Source organism: Perca fluviatilis, chromosome 8, assembly GCF_010015445.1.
Source record: "Perca fluviatilis chromosome 8, GENO_Pfluv_1.0, whole genome shotgun sequence".
Taxonomy (NCBI): domain Eukaryota; kingdom Metazoa; phylum Chordata; class Actinopteri; order Perciformes; family Percidae; genus Perca; species Perca fluviatilis.
This window is the reverse complement of record NC_053119.1, coordinates 23879484-23896140: the sequence shown is the minus strand read 5'-3', so window position 1 is coordinate 23896140 and position 16657 is coordinate 23879484. Positions and strand designations below refer to the sequence as shown.

Here is a 16657-nt window from a genome sequence, read left to right as displayed (position 1 = left end):
CAAATAGCATACATTGATATTTGTACCAGGGGTGCAAATAGCATACACTTCTAATTGCACCAGGGTACAAATAGCATACACTGCTAATTGTACCAGGGGTGCAAATAGCATACACTGCTAATTGTACCAGGGGCGCAAATAGCATACACTTCTAATTGTACCAGGGGTGCAAATAGCATACAGTTCTAATTGCACCAGGGTACAAATAGCATACTGCTAATTGTACCAGGGGTGCAAATAGCATACACTGCTAATTGTACCAGGGGTGCAAATAGCCACACCCTATTTATATTACCATAGGTAGGTGCCGCCCAGTAACATGCCACATCATCGGATGCAAATGGTCTTCTGGCTCACATCCTGGGTACACTGTGAACTTGAAGCTCTATTTTCATGTCTTAACTAGTCCAACAATGACTCTTGTTGACTATCAATTTCCAACATAAGTTGCCTCTGGGATCCTCTGTCACTACTAACATTTTCCCACCTCGCCATGTTTATTGGGAACTGGCTAAATTACTTGGCTGTTATACAAAAGAACACATTTTATAGAGGATCTGTCTTTTTATTATCTTAAATACAGCCTATTTAACTCGTTAAAGTCCTGTAGCCGGTATTATACTGGTAATTAATAATTGCCCTATATAGACTTATTTTGTTTGGGAGGAAACTTTTATTTATTTTTGTTTTGGTAAATCCATATTATTGTTATTACTTTTTAATCATTTGTATAAAGTGGAACCTAGAGAAATTTAGAAAGGTTTAATTTCTCTGTCACTACTAACATTTTCCCACCTCGCCATGTTTATTGGGAACTGGCTAAATTACTTGGCTGTTATACAAAAGAACACATTTTATAGAGGATCTGTCTTTTTATTAGATGCATGTTGCACACGGGTTTGTCAATAAAAGCACACAGGGGGTGACTATAAGCAGAAGATCTTGTGGAATTTAAATACATGTGATCATGGGTGAGTGTTATAGCAGTTAAACTTGTTTCCACGCCCTTTGTCGCCATTCTAAAGGCATGCTATGGCCAATACATGAACAATCAAAAACAAAAACAGGCCTATATTACAACACTGGAAAAACACAAACAATATGCTTCACTGCCGCTATCTTTTCAGAGTATTTTCGGAGCTTTATTTGTTAGGTTAAAGTTTGTTGAAGTACACACTGTTCCACAAACAGTTATTTATACCAATAATAATTCCAAGTATTTTGTAAACTGCAGAGAAAATGAGACCTAAATATATTATTTTCACCTTTCTCATTCTCAGAAATTACAGGACGACAAACATGAAGTCAGTTCATTAGAGCAGCTTTGGTGCCAAATGTGAGCTCGCACAAGACTCCCAAAATCTAAGATTCATTAGGTTTTTACTATCGTGTTTCTGCTATGTGGAGTAGCATAAATTAAATTATGTTTGCATCTAACTCGTATTCAGTTGAATTGCACTTCCAAGTCCAGTGAGTGGCTGACCCCTTGTGGCCTGCTGCACTAAAAAAGAAAGGAACCAACACGGATCTTCAGCTGTAAGATTTGTAAGACAGTGACATAAAGGCTGCTGTAAGTTATACGTTTTTATGATGAACATTACATATGCATACATTATTTTAGAAAAAGGACAGGACATTGTGTATTAAATACATTGTGTAAAAATACATATTGACCGATGTGGATTTTAAAGAATATTATGCTTATAGGACCATGTATAATACAAATGAATAAATACATTTAAAAAAAAACAGTTATGGATCAAGTTGGCAGCATCTCAAAAACAGTCAAAAAGTAAAAACATAAGTACTAGAACATTTAATCGAAGATAGATTTATACCACTAGAGGGAGCAACGTGTCACCCCCCCTGCCCCCCCCCCACCCATCTTCTCTCTCTGTGTTTCTAACGTCACTGACTACACCTTAGCCTAAAGCCATATGCTCCCATTGGTTACAAGCTCTATGGTTACAAGCACCAGGGATTTACGTTGCTTCTCAAACGGACTGTATCGTAACTAGAAAGTGAGCTTCATCCACAGAGGCAAAGTGTTATTGTTTTTCTTACATATTCTACAGCCAGCATCTCTTATCAGTTTATATTTACTTATTTGTTTGCAAAAAAATCACTCGGGAATACAGCCTATTTAACTCGTTAAAGTCCTGTAGCCGGTATTATACTGGTAATTAATAATTGCCCTATATAGACTTATTTTGTTTGGGAGGAAACTTTTATTTATTTTTGTTTTGGTAAATCCATATTATTGTTATTATTAGGCTACTTTTTTATCATTTGTATAAAGTGGAACCTAGAGAAATTTAGAAAGGTTTAATCAATACAGTGACTCTTCATCCGAAAGATAAGGAAAGAAGTACAGCATTCCTATAGGTTTTACAGGAAAAATGAACAGTGTAGCCTCTTGATAAACAGTAGACGTCTATGTGTTCATTTTACGGTGTTATTTGTGTCAAGGGGCATTCACCGTCATGTGCTCTCCAAAGGTATACGCTTCCTATATGTCAAACAATGTAGCATCACAACATAACGCAACGAACTTGCCTGGCAAGAACAAGAATGTTTGACGCTGCGCAGATAAACGGCCCCCGTAAAGACTTTCCTCCATCACGCCCTCAGACATAAATACAGACAGACAGACAGACAGACAGACACACACACAGACAGACAGACAGACAGGATACCTGTGATTTTGACAACGCCGGGCGTTTCCAAACACTGCAAGGCTTGAAGAGGTCTGTGTCTCCGTGGATCGACACCGGCAGCAGATCCCCAGAGCCCAGCGCGAACAACCTTGGACCTGAAGGAGCACAAAGCAGGACAGTCAACATGAGCAGGTAAGGACTCGGGTCTGGTCCACAATGAATTGACATAAAAGCAATTAAAGTCAATTAGCGCATGAATGAGTTGCATGACACGACAATAGCAGAACTGACAGGAAAAAAAATCTTTTCTTGATGGTTTGAATAATAATAATCATAATAATAATAATAATAACAATAATAATAATAACTTTTATTTATATAGCGCCTTTCATGAAACCCAAGGACACTTTAGAGAATGACTGTGGCTAAGCTAAAGGAAGTTGTAGGCTGTGGTAAACAGGTGGTGTTTCAGGAGTTCTTTTTTTAAAATGTGCAGGGATGTAGGATTTCGGACATCTGCAGTGAGGGTGTTCCTGAGGGATGGGGCTGCAACACTAAAGGCTCTGATAAGACTTATAGACTTGTAGGAAAGTAACAAAGTAGGACATTTAAAATGGTGAGGTAGTAGATATGCTACTTCAGTATTACTCTCACAGGGGCATTGTTTTCTGCATTATGAGAACTTTTAAGTATATCTTATGGTTTTTTTTTTTTTACCTTTATTTTACCAGGGAAAAGAATCACATTTAGAATACAATCTCTTTTACAAGTGAGCCCTGGCCAAGAAGGCAGCACATAGAGGATACATTTTAACAGACAACAAATAACAGACAGACAGGGATGGGCAGGAATAAGAAATAAGAAATAAAAACAGAAAATCACATTTTAAAAACAACGCGGACATGTTGATATATTTGATTTAGGTAGGACTTGAATTCAGTATGTGAAATAAAAACCTGCAGTTTTAGCAGATTTTGCAACTCATTCCATGAAGTTGGAGCACTGTAACTAAAAGCAGTTTTGCCAAACTCTGTTTTAGTTTGTGGAACATCATACAGTATGTATCTACTTGATCTTCGATTGTATTCAGATCTAGATTTGTGGAGCAGTTCATAAATGCATCAAGACTTACAGCTGTTATGCGGATCTGTTTCCATTGTATTTTCGTGTTTTTGTGATGTAGAGAAGTGTTGACCCCTTTTTGGACATGCATGTCCCATTATACTTGTAACATGAACAAAGAAAAGAAGGGCTGGTTTACCCTTTTATCCTACATTGTCCACAGATCATTCAATCAGTTCTTATGTTCAGCTGTCTTTCTTTTATGTAGAACTATTATAAAGGAGGAATGGCAGTGACAATGGCAACTTTTTAACCCTTGTGTTGTCCTTCGGGTCCCAGTGACCCGAAGGACAACACAAGGATTATGTACTTCCGTTTACTTTGTTGAGAATTGCTCTCTAAACAAGGGTTAATACAGCACCTTAGTTCTTGTTTGTACAGCATTTTGGTCAGCTTAAACTGTGTTTAAATGTGTTCTAGAAATAAACTTTACTTACTTACTTTACACAAACAGGGTTTAGAGAGCAATTCTCAACAAAGTAAAGGGAAGTACATAATCCTTGTGTGGTCCTTCGGGTCACTGGGACCCGAAGGACCACACAAGGGTTAAGCGATGTTTGAAATGCCATAATAACATTTACTGGCTATATAATGCATAAACAAACACTATGGGGGCCTTAGTGTGACCAGTGAAGATTTTCTTTGGTACCGGCCGTCTGAAAGGTGACATCCATCATGCCGCTCTTGGCAAAGTTTTCCCTTATCCCTGACTCCTTTGTCCTCATTTCTCTGCTACATAAGAAATCGTATGTAGGCTTCTTACCTCTTTCTTACATAAGACATTGGACAGGTGAATTTTTATTACCTTTGGACAGAGCAAGTTTAGCTGTTAATCCATGTTTCCAGTCTCAATGCAAAGCTACTTGCAGTAGCTTCATATTTAGCCTACAGACATAAGACTTCTATTGATCTCAATCTATTGAGCCCAAAATCACAGACCACAAATTTGCCTAAAGGGGCAGACGACACCCTCTATCCTTAGACCCTCGCGAATAAGCAAGTTTCATGATTTAAGACAGCAAAGTTCTAGAGGGCACTTGAGGGCAAATAGTAGTACTAGTACAGATTTAATCTGAAGCCGACAGATTTTTCGTTGGAATTAGTGATGGGAGGGGTTGGCGAATTTAGTTGTACACAATGCTCTTTTGAGCCCTTCTATGTCCCAAAGCTTAATTCATGCATGTTTCTTCATGAATAACAGCTGAAGAGCAACTTTCAAAACTTGTCCCCGCAAGAACTTTTTATTGTGGGTGTTCCTTGTTGGAAAGGTTGATGTCTCAAATAAATTTTAAGAATTCAAATATGTTGCTCTTGAGATCTTCTAGATTTCAGTCAGAATGTGTGAACATGAGTTGTTTGTCTCACAGTGAAATGCTCTTGCTAAAAAACTATGAAAATGTCTGCGGCTCAGAAGATTTGATGACTGGTATCAGTTATTGTTTTTTAACAGGGCTTTTTGAACACGACAGAGTGCTGTTTTAGAAAGGAAGTGAAAATCATCCAATCACCAGGTAGAGGCAGCTCGCCCAAAGCCCATATCTGGACTCAATTATGGTTAATTACAAATCTTTCCATTCTCTGACCACAGAATACCAAAGAGTACAATGAAAAAACAACAGACATAGTAGAGAATGAGGAGGAAAAAGAGAAGGAAGACAGGAAGTAGAATGTAATGTGTTCAGCATTACAGATCAGAAAAACACTCCGAGACCTCATTATTATAGATGTGTTCTGTCAATGTTGATAAATGCATGATTTTATAATTATTTTGGTTCTTATTAGTCGTCCACACTTGTTTCATCACAGTGAGTCATAACATTTATTGTTCAACCTCTGGAAGTATTTTTGAAGAACATTTTGCAGTAGTTTTTTTTTTATATAACACAGAAAAGAACATGTAGATTTTGTTTTTTATCACTGAACTTTACCCTGTGACAACCATTTAGATCACATGTGTCAAACTCAAGGCCCGTGGGCCAAATCCGGCCCCTCGCAAGTTTTGATCCGGCCCACATATCAATTTAGGTTCACGATAGATTTTGGCGCACCTAGTTGTGCGCAGAAACCAAAAAGACAGGAAACTCTTTTCAAACTGTAATTATGTGACACTCAAAGCCGAATTTGGCAGATTTGCCGATTTTGAGACTCAGGAATTCCCACAGAAACAGAGAATTATCATATTTAGGCTGTGAAACAGGTTGCTGTAAAAAATGTAATCATTGTTTTGCTTGATTTGCAAAACTCTATGATGGCTAAGGAACCTTTTTTTTAGGGATTTATGTCGACATAACTGTAAGTGAGAAAGCTATGAGACATGCAATAATGCAGTCAAATATGTTTGACTTTGATTACATAAAAGCATGTCAATAAACTCTACATGTCTGGCCCCAGATGTGATTCTTATTTCTAAGTGTGGCTCTTAGTGAAGTTGAGCTTGACACCCCTGGTTTAGATGAATATTAAAATTGTATTGTCTGTATTTGTCATTGTGATCTCTGCTCAAAAGGTTTTCTTCCATTCGACAATCTTTACTCTGCCATGATGTAACTCTTTGCATCTGTTGCTGATTGAGAGACCGTGTGTTGTTCATTTAGTCAGGCATGTGACAGTTCATGTATGTATCTAACCAAATTTATTAATAATTAATTGCATATTAATGATTATTCTTAGTTTGACTGACTACTTAATTTTTTGCCATGTGTTAGTGCACTGCCCATGCTAATGCATTCAGCCCATCTTTCACACTATTACACCTACTGTGTAATTATTGCAGTTCCTGAGGGGTTTAATGCGCATGCCTCTAGCTGTGGAACAAACAGAGACAGTGACACCACTGTTTATAGCGTGACTGTGAGGAGAGAGACTAACAATTTTTCCAAAACATTATCTGGTACATAAAGTCCTGCCGGTTATTATTTTCACCCAGCTCAAAATTGCTTTGTGAAGTCAACAGTCAAGTCAATTTTATTTGTATAGCCCAATATCACAAATCACACATTTGCCTCAAGGGGCTTTACAATCTGTACAGCATACGACACCTTTTGTCCTTTTCGACATACAGGATAGGAGAAAGGAAAGGAGAAGGAAAGACTCCCCAAACACACCCCTTTAATGGGGGCAACAGAAAGGTTGCAGTTTTGTTTTCCACCATCAGAATCTGATGATCTCGGGTTGCAGTAACAATTTAATGTAATAGCAGAGCATAATTGTCATGCCCTACATCATCTATATGGTAACATGTTGCGTAATCACTGGTGCAAAGATGGACTTCAAACTTTGAATTAGCATGGGGCTGTCCGTGTCAAATGCTATAACATGTAGGGCAAAAAAGGGTTCACCACTGCAGGACTCTGGTGGGGCAGCATTGCAATAGGTTTCGATTACTTTTGTAGGCCAAAAGTCAGACTCTGTTCTGTTCTGTTCTGTCTCATACAAATGTTGGTTTAAAGAACAAAAACAAACATCAGCCAAAAAAACGATTCTGTTGACTTTATTGATTATTTTTTTCTGGCTCTGAGTTGCAAAAGTCAAATTTGATTTGCAACTCCATTAGGCCAGAGGAATTGAACGATCACAACAGACATAAGGGATGAGCATACAACCTATTGTCATACTCATTACTCACTAAAATATAATTCTTCAACTTTTAATGTGTTACTGCACTTCGGTCATACAGTGAATGCAAATATCATTTATTTAACAAAAACATCTCATCTTGCAGTTGAAAGCAACATCACCCAAAAGGTAATTGTTGTAAAATCTTAAGACAATTATCTTCACGTTCCTAAATACTTTAAAATGCTAAATCTGACATTAATAAGAATCTTTGTTACTTTAACATGCACACTGACAACACCATAAGCTGACTAACTGCTTAAAAATTACATGTTTGAGGATATAATCATTAGATTATAAACTTTTACTTTCTGCAGATGTCTGATTAGCAAGTCGGAGGTGGCAGGGTTCATTGAGAGGTGTATGACAGGCGTGGGCACAAAACCGCATCATGCCCGCAGCCTGGCCGAGGTACTGGTGGAGGGAGACCTCAGAGGACACTACAGCCATGGACTCAACAGGATGGGTCAGTGGGGCACTGGAAGTTTATCACTTTATCTGCTTGTTTGATTTAAAGGTGGCAGCGCAATTGTAATAGCACAGAAGAAACATTTTGTAAACTTTGACACTATAAAGCGCAATGTAAAACAGTTTTTCACAAAGGCAATTATTTTAGTATTTTGTCCTTTGAAAACAATCTTAATCACCAGTTACATTTTATGCACTATAATGTGTATACTAGGAATTTATTTAAAAAAACAAAAATGGGGCAGACTAATGAGGTACTTTAGAATTCTAAGTCTACATATGAAAACAAATCTCTCTGCTGAACTTCAACTTCATAATTTGGACATTTTTGAAGTCTGTATTCAAATATGGTTGTTGTTTGTGCTCGCTGGCTCTGTACTTTTTTGACAGACATGTATGTAAAGGACATCCAGACAGGAATCTGTGCCAAGGACGGTGAGCCAGTGGTGGAGAAGGAGAGTGCAGCCACAGCACTGGTGGATGGGAAAAACCTCCTGGGTCCTGTGGTGGGAAACTTCTGCATGAAACTGGCCATTAAGAAGGCAAAAGAAGCTGGCATTGGCTGGGTGGTGGCACACGGTGAGTCCGAACATCCTGATGCTGTAATTGTAGGTGAATGATTAAAAAACTTGAAAGGTCATAACTGCTGCACTGGTCCAATTCTATAGAAACTTAAATTGTATGATGCATTGTGATTGAGCCAAGGCGCCTCCACGGGATAAACAGGTTTTCTCTTTTCCTGTAAACTGATGTAACATGCTCAGGTTTCAGATGCAGGTCTGTATTTGATTAATTGCTGAACTTTCAGCATTCATAAAGGGATTATCTTCACTGTTGAAATATTAGTGGAATGGAGAAAGCATAGTATTATATAACAGGCAATTAAGTGCAGTAGAAGAGAAATCAAAACCACTGTAGTGTTTGATAAGTGCAAACTGCGTTGGATTTCAATTAATAGGATTTACTTGAGAGAGGAAGAAAGTTGTGATTAAGTTTTTGGCAGAAAAATAACTTTTCAGTATCAGAGAAGAATTTTATTTCACTAAAGTGGTCAACTAATCTTGACAAAACAATGCAAATACTGTATGGCACTTTTCTGTCTTAGGTTCCAACCACTACGGTATTGCAGGATACTACTCAATGCAAGCTCTGAAGGAAAACATGATTGTGAGTGAAAGGTTTATCTGCCTTTTATAAATTCAAAAAACAAAATGTCCTTTTTTTTAGGAATGGAGGTGAATGTGCTGTGTGATCTAATTGTATGTCTAATAACAATCTGACCACCACAGGGCATGTCATTTACCAACACGTCCCCACTGGTGGTTCCCACACGTGGTAAAGAGGTAAATGTACAGAAAAAAACTGTACTTTATGCCATAAACAACCTCTCTGTCTCATTCTAATACTGTGATCATGCTGTTTGTAGTGCACTTTGGGCACCAACCCCATCAGCGTGGCAGCTCCTGCTAAAGACGGAGACAGCTTTGTTCTGGATATGGCCACATCAGCAGTAGCACTTGGAAAGGTGAGATCAGCTTTATACTAATAAGCCATCAAGGATGCCTTACATACAGAGCATAACTTGCCACATGTTTGTTTGTCCAATAGCTATTTAAATAGCTATCTAAAATTAAAATTGATGAAATAGTTGGTCACTGCACAAGAGTTCTTGGTTTAGAATTTATACTAACTTGGTTGATTTGGACATAAATGCATCACCAGTTTTTCTAAAACTAGTTTGACTAGCAGAAGCACAATCCTTGTGGCCACTAGTTGAATAAGGTGTTAAGAGGCCACTTACAGTTATAATGATTGATTGAAATATTTTAAGCCTTTTAATAAAAGCATTTTTTGTTTTATTTCATGCTATAGTGTGCACTTGTCAAGTTCTTTGTAACTGCGGTTTTGAAACGCTATACTTAAAGGGCCCTATTTTAACAATCTGACTGGCTGCAGCCATGGAGCGTGGGCCTCCAAACGCACCACCTGCACCTGTTGTGGGCCTTCCTCCTCCCCCCACTCCATCTCCGTCCACCCGCTCCACCAGGAGCGCATCGCGCATTGCCACTCCCACATCCCACCGTAGTTCAACATCACGTCTCCTTAATTCCTCTAATATTTCCTCATTTATGTCATCAACACATCCATGATTCATGGAAATGTTGTGTAAAACACAACAAGCCACAAAGAATTGTACTGTAAAGTGCCTCCTGATCTATCCAAACACCTTATAAGCCCATTTTCAGTAATATTTTTGTTTGTAATTATGTATGGTTTGCAAAAATGGGAACTGCATGCGTCCGAGTAGATGAGAGAAGCAAAGTGTATGCGCGTTGTGCACAGCATGCGCCCCTAAAATAGCATCTGAATAACGCGCTACTGACTTTAGACTAGCGCCACTGACTTTAGACCAGGTTTTTCCTGGTCTGTGGCGGAATTGTTTTCTGAAACTGCAAAATAGCACCAGGTAACGTTTGCGCCGGAACACGCCTCCTCTTTTCGCTGAACCGCCCCCGGGAGCGCAAATACATTCCCTAATTTACCGACGTGCGTCTGTGGAGGGAAAAGTCCGCAGTGCGTCGGGTGCAAAGGCAATTGCGCTGAGTGCAAGATAGGGCCCAAAGTCTTCTTACTCAATGTCATGATGTTTTATGCGCACAGGTGGAGCTCTATGAACGGCGTGGAGACCCCATCCCTGAGGGCTGGGGCTGTGACGCCCAGGGCAAGCTGACCACCGACCCTAAGAGAGTTCTGAGCGGAGGAGGACTGGTGCCCATCGGCGGCAGTGAAGCCACAGGTCAGAAACCAGCTGATAAAAGTCTGCTCAGGGAAGGAAAGGTCCTGTCCTTTTTTTTCTTCATTCTGTTAGCATGTTATTAAACATAATTTATAGCAGTTGTCAGGGTGGTGCCCAGCTAATGATGTGGGCTACGTAGATAACTGGAGGGCGTTCTGGGGAAAGCCTGGTCTGATTTGGAGAGATGGCATTTATCCCACTTTGGACGGAGCCGCTCTCATATCAAGAAATCTGACCGAGTCTATAATTGGTCATAAACCATGACAACCCAAGGTTGAAATCAGTAATCAGAGGTGCAGTGCTACGCGCTTCTCTGTGCTTCCGTTGGAGCAGTCGCCCACTCATAGTCCCATAACCACGGTGTCTGTCCCCCGACTCAGATCAGTTAAATCAAAGGTAAACAAAAGAGGAGCTATACTTAAGAACCTAATTGGAATTAAAACTACCACTGCAATGATAGAACAGAATAGGAAAATTAGATGTGGACTATTTAATATTAGATCTCTGTCTTCTAAAGCAGTACTAGTAAACTATTTGATATCAGATAATCAAATTGATCTATTCTGTCTTACCGAAACATGGCTGTGCTATGAAGAATATGTAAGTCTAAATTAATCCACCCCTCCCAGTCATATTAATACTCAAATTCCTTGAGGCTCAGGCTGAGGAGGGGGAGTTGCAGCCATCTTTGATTCAAGCCTTTTAATTAATCCTAAATCTAAACTAAATTATGACTCGTTTGAAAGCCTTGTTCTTAATCTTCTACATCCAACATGGAAAACATTACAGCCAATTATATTTGTTGTTGTTTACCGAGCTCCAGGTCCATATTCTGAAATTTAATTTGAATTCTCTGAGTTTTTATCATGTGTAGTCCTTAAATCAGACAAAGTACTTATTGTAGGTGATTTTAATATCCACGTGGACGTTGACAACAATAGCCTTAGTATTGCTTTCAACTCACTACTAGATTCAATTGGTTTCAGTTAGAGTGTGCATAAGGCCACACACCGTTTTAAACATACCCTCGACCTTGTGCTGGCATATGGCATCGAAATTGAAGATTTAATAGTATTTCTGCAGAATCCTTTATTATCAGACCATTCTTTAATAACTTTCGAATTCTAACTACCCGATTATACAAAATTAGAAGAAAAAAAGGCTTCTACACTAGATGCCTATCTAACAGTGCTATAGCTAAATTTAAGGAAGATTTTCCAACAGCATTTAATTCAATGCCGTGCCTTAATATAACAGAGGACTCTTATGTTAACTTTAGTCCCTCCCAAATTGATAATTTTGTAGACGGTGCTACGGCCTGACTACGGACAACTTTAGACTCTGTTGCTCCTCTCAAAAAGAAGATGATGAAGCAAAGGAAATTAGCACCTTGGCATAACTCCCGAACTCGCAAATTAAAACTAACCTCGAGAAAATTTGAAAGTAAATGGCGTTTCACCAATCTGGAAGAATCTTGTTTAGATTGTCAAGACAGTCTGAAAACATATAGGAAGGCCCTCAGAAATGCCAGATCAGACTCTTACTCATCACTAATAGAAGAAAATAAGAACAACCCAAGGTTTCTTTTCAGCACTGTAGCCAGGCTGATAGAGAGTCACAGCTCTATTGAGCCATTTATTCCTATAGCGCTGAGTAATGACGACTTCATGACCTTCTTTAATGATGAAATTATAACAATTAGAGATAAAATTCATCACCTCTTGCCCTCAACTTCTAACGGTTCACCTTTAAACGCAGGACCGTTAGAAAGAACGACAAGACCTGACATATACTTAGACTGCTTTTATCCTATAGACCTTCAACAATTAATGTTAAAGGTCTCTTCAGCTCCCAGAATGTTCCTTGTGGTTCCTAGAGTCTCTAAAAGTAGAATGAGAGCCAGAGCCTTCAGCTACCAGGCTGCTCTCCTGTGGAACCAGCTCCCAGTCTGGGTTCAGGAGGCAGACACCGTCACCACATTTAAGAGTAAACTTAAAACTCTCCTTTTTGATAAAGCTTACTGTACGTACACACCAGCTCTTAATTATGCTGTTATAGTTTTAGACTGCCGGGGAACTTCCTTTGACACACTGAGCTCCTCTCTCCTCTCTTTCCATCTGTGTGCATCCATGTCCCAGAAATGTTTGTTACTAACTTAGCTCTGGGGAGCTTATTCCCTGGAGTCCTTATGTTTTTTCGCCCAGCAGTTTTCCTTGGATTAGGGTGGCATCTAAATCATGGTTGCAGCTGTCGCCATGGTCCTGCTTCGTGCTCTGCAATGCCCTGCTACACCCTGCTACGCTCTGCAGTGCCCTGCTATGCCCTGCTATGCCCTGCTATGTCCTGCTATGCCCTGCGGTACCCAGCTACACCATGAACTACTACAACTACTATTTCTAGTCATAGTTCCATTATCTTCATTGTGACTATTATTGCCACTGTACATCACACCCCCAACAGGCACCGTCAGACACCGCCTACCAAGAGTCTGGGTCTGTCTGAGGTTTCTCCCTAAAAGGAAGTTTTCCTCACCACCCAAGGTTTCTCCCTAAAAGGGAGTTTTTCTTCACCACTGTCGCACTAAATGCTTGCTCTTGGGGGAATTACTGGAATTGTTGGGTCTTTGTAAATTATAGAGTGTGGTCTAGACCTAATCCATTTGTAAAGTGTCTTGAGATAACTCTCATTATGATTTGATACTATAATTAAAATTGAATTGAAATAATATAGGTTATACTGTTCTGTCTGCAGTTAGATTGTTTGACATTTTGCTGACATTCAGATAAATTGAAATAATCCTCCTGTCTTACCCTATCCTAACATATGATTGGTCAATAAAGGAGGAATTGTACAGTTTCTAATGTCAACCTTACTCTGCCTGCCTGTCAGTCTGTTATGTGGAGCAAAAAACGGAACTTGGTGTTTCACTATTTCTGCCAGAAATTTGAAAGCTGTGCATTTCTGTGTGTCCTGTAATGTCTGTTCATGTTGTTGACCTCAGGAGGGTACAAAGGCTACGGTCTGGGAATGATGGTGGAGGTGTTCTGTGGTATCTTGGCTGGTGCCCAGTACAGCAATCATGTCCGCACGTGGAAAGTAACAGACCGGGTTGCCAACCTGGTACGTTACTTATTTATTTACTTTTGGCTTGTGTTGTGTTTTAGAGAACATATTAACCTCATTTAAAGAAAGACCTGCCCCTTGTCCCACTTGTCTTATTATCTGTGAAATGACTGAAAAATGGGTTGAAAATGCTTTACCTTTAACTGATTGCTGCATGTTTATATCTAAAATGGGAAATAAATCTTAGAAATTTAATAGGGTTTAAACTTGCTTTTACACATTCTTTAAATGTCCTGTGGAGCCGAATTTATCCAATTTGATGTTGACAGAATTTGGTGGCTTTGGAGTTGAATTATTTCTGTCGTCATCAAGGAGGTCGATTTAAAATTGGCTGCTGCCAGTTAAAATAAAACCCACTGGTTTTATGATGTAGATGTTATGTTCCTCTTATCAAATTCGCTTAACCACTATGAGTTGGAGCATGTGACTGAACAGTTACCCTAAACATCAGCCAAATTGTATGTGTTGAAATGCTATCTCACAGATAAGCACAATCAATGAGTCTGACGTAGACCGTATTACGTCACAATGCAGCTCTCTTTACTGTTTGTATTGGGTCAGTTGACACTGACAGTGTTGTCATCTCCTATTTTGTCTTTTCAGGGTCAGTGTTTTGTTGCAATCAACCCAGAGAACTTTGCTCCCGGGTTTGCCGACAGGATGTCAGACCTGCTGTCCATCCAGAGAGGGATGGACCCTGTGAGTAGATCCTACTGCTGCAATGTTGATATACAGACTCATTAGGGGGGAGAAAATATGTAGATGATGTCCAATGATGGCAACTAAGCTCAGTCTCATAATTTTCAAAGAAAATTAAACAAAGTAAGTTAATTGCTTTGAATTTCATTTAGTTGTTGCTGTTGTTTGACGCAGGCTGACCCAAGCACCCCTGTTTTGGCTGCTGGAGATCCAGAGAGGATGAACATAAAGAAGTGTGAGGAGATGGGCGGGATCCCCTATCACATCAATGTTGTCAACTACATGGTAAGAGCGGCAAAAAAACAACAACCCCAAAAACTAACTAGTCAGGGTCTGAAACATCAAAGATGACAATATACTACTATCATATCTGTATCCTAAATATGAAGCTATACAATCAGCAGCTGATTAGCATATTTTAGCATAAAGACTGGAAAAGGGGGAAACAGCTAGCCTTCAAGTTTGCTAAGCTAAGTGGCTGCGGGCAGTAGCACAATACTGTATTTACCGTACAGACATGAGAGTGCTAGCAATCTTCTCATCTATCTCTCAGCAAGCCAATAAGCATATTTCCCAAAATGTCCAACTATTGCTTTAAGGAAAAGCCTTTGAGATTGAGTTTACTTAACTTCGTATTTGCCTTTTTTCCCCTGCAGAATGAATGTGCCAAGAGAGTTGGTGTCAGCCCACTGCTGCCATGTAACAATCTTGTTTCCAATTAGTTGGTGAAGTCAAGACTCTCAGCATTGGAAATCTGGAACTTCTGCTTATCTTGAAGTTCACATTGAGCTACTTAGGAATGCAACTTTGTTTAGGGATATTATACATACTATTTTATTCATTTTACCACACTTGTCAGGTGTCATCGGGTTGTTTGATGATCATCCAAACAGATGACAGACTAGGACCTCTTCAGATTAATAATCTGATTTTATTATATGCAGCTTTTATTATACAGACACGGTACCGGGAATACATGCATAGAGACAGGACAACGCACACAAAGCATCTCAACAGAACATTGTGACATTGCCTCTATATATCTCCCTGCATCCGACATTATGAGTTCCATATGTTAAATGTCTTCATCATAATACCTGGTAAAAACAGTGTTGTTTAAAACGCCATCATAGCATCAGGCTCTGCTCAGAAGTCAACCAGAAAATATTTTTGCCTTATCTCTCATGCACATATAAACTCAACCAGATGTTACCTATAGCACCAACATGGACTGAGTTCCCTTACATAGACAGTATCAGTGGTGGAAAAAGTATTCAGATCCTTTACTTAAGTAAAAGTACTAATACTGTAAAAATACTCTGTTACAAGTAAAAGTCCTGCATTGCAAATATTACTTAAGTAAAAGTACATAAGTATCACCAGGTAAATGTACTTAAAGTCTTAAAAGTAAAAGTACTCAATGCTGAAAAATCCTAACATTTTAGAAACTGGAAACGATCCAAACTGTTCTGTGTTTAATAGTCTAATCATTTCAGCTGGACTTGTAGGCCGTTATATTGTTGGGTAGTCTAATTTATAATCATTCCAGATTCAAGATACTTTATTGTCATCTTTTATAAACTACATGTGTTTTGTGTGCAAAAATCTTATTTTGTAAAGTAACTAGTAACTTAAGTTGTCAGATTAATGTAGTGGAGTATAAAGTACAATATTTCTCTCTGAAATGTAGTGGAGTAGAAATAGAAAAAGGCAAAAGACTCAAGTAAAGTACAAGTACCTCAACATTTGTACTTAAGTACAGTACTTGAGTAAATGTACTTAGTTATATTCCACCACTGGACAGTATACTGTCTATGTAAGGGACCTCACCTTGTATACAAGTCATATTGTAGTTACAACTCTCACATTAGATAAACACTTATGAAATCCAACCCAACATTATTTTAATCTCTTTGTATAATAACCATGAAATTTGTGACATATTAAGGAAAATATCATTTTTCTTTCCTTATTTCAGGGACTCCTTGAAACATGTTATTTGTGTCTTGAGATACTTCATCCAAATTGTCTTCCAGATGCTCTATCTCTGACAGCGAAATACGCACATTCTATATAGCAGTTGTAAGTCGTTGATTTATTACTGATGGCTGGATGTTAATGAGTTAACAGAGTTTGAGTGGTGCCGTTGAAAGATAAGCTAAACTCATCGTGGTTT

At 38.9% G+C, this 16657-nt stretch overlaps 1 protein-coding gene across 1 annotated transcript; it reads left to right on the top strand.

Annotated features, from left to right (window-relative positions):
- The first annotated feature begins 2544 nt into the window (after positions 1 to 2544).
- On the top strand, positions 2545 to 15850 carry LOC120564460 (uncharacterized oxidoreductase YjmC-like). Its single transcript, XM_039809456.1, has 11 exons — positions 2545 to 2849; positions 7712 to 7860; positions 8253 to 8441; positions 8968 to 9029; positions 9152 to 9205; positions 9289 to 9387; positions 10524 to 10659; positions 13661 to 13779; positions 14386 to 14481; positions 14656 to 14766; positions 15138 to 15850. The coding sequence occupies exons 1-11, from the start codon at positions 2842 to 2844 to the stop codon at positions 15201 to 15203; spliced, it is 1089 nt and encodes a 362-aa protein (XP_039665390.1). The 5' UTR covers positions 2545 to 2841; the 3' UTR covers positions 15204 to 15850.
- The last annotated feature ends 807 nt before the right edge of the window (positions 15851 to 16657 follow it).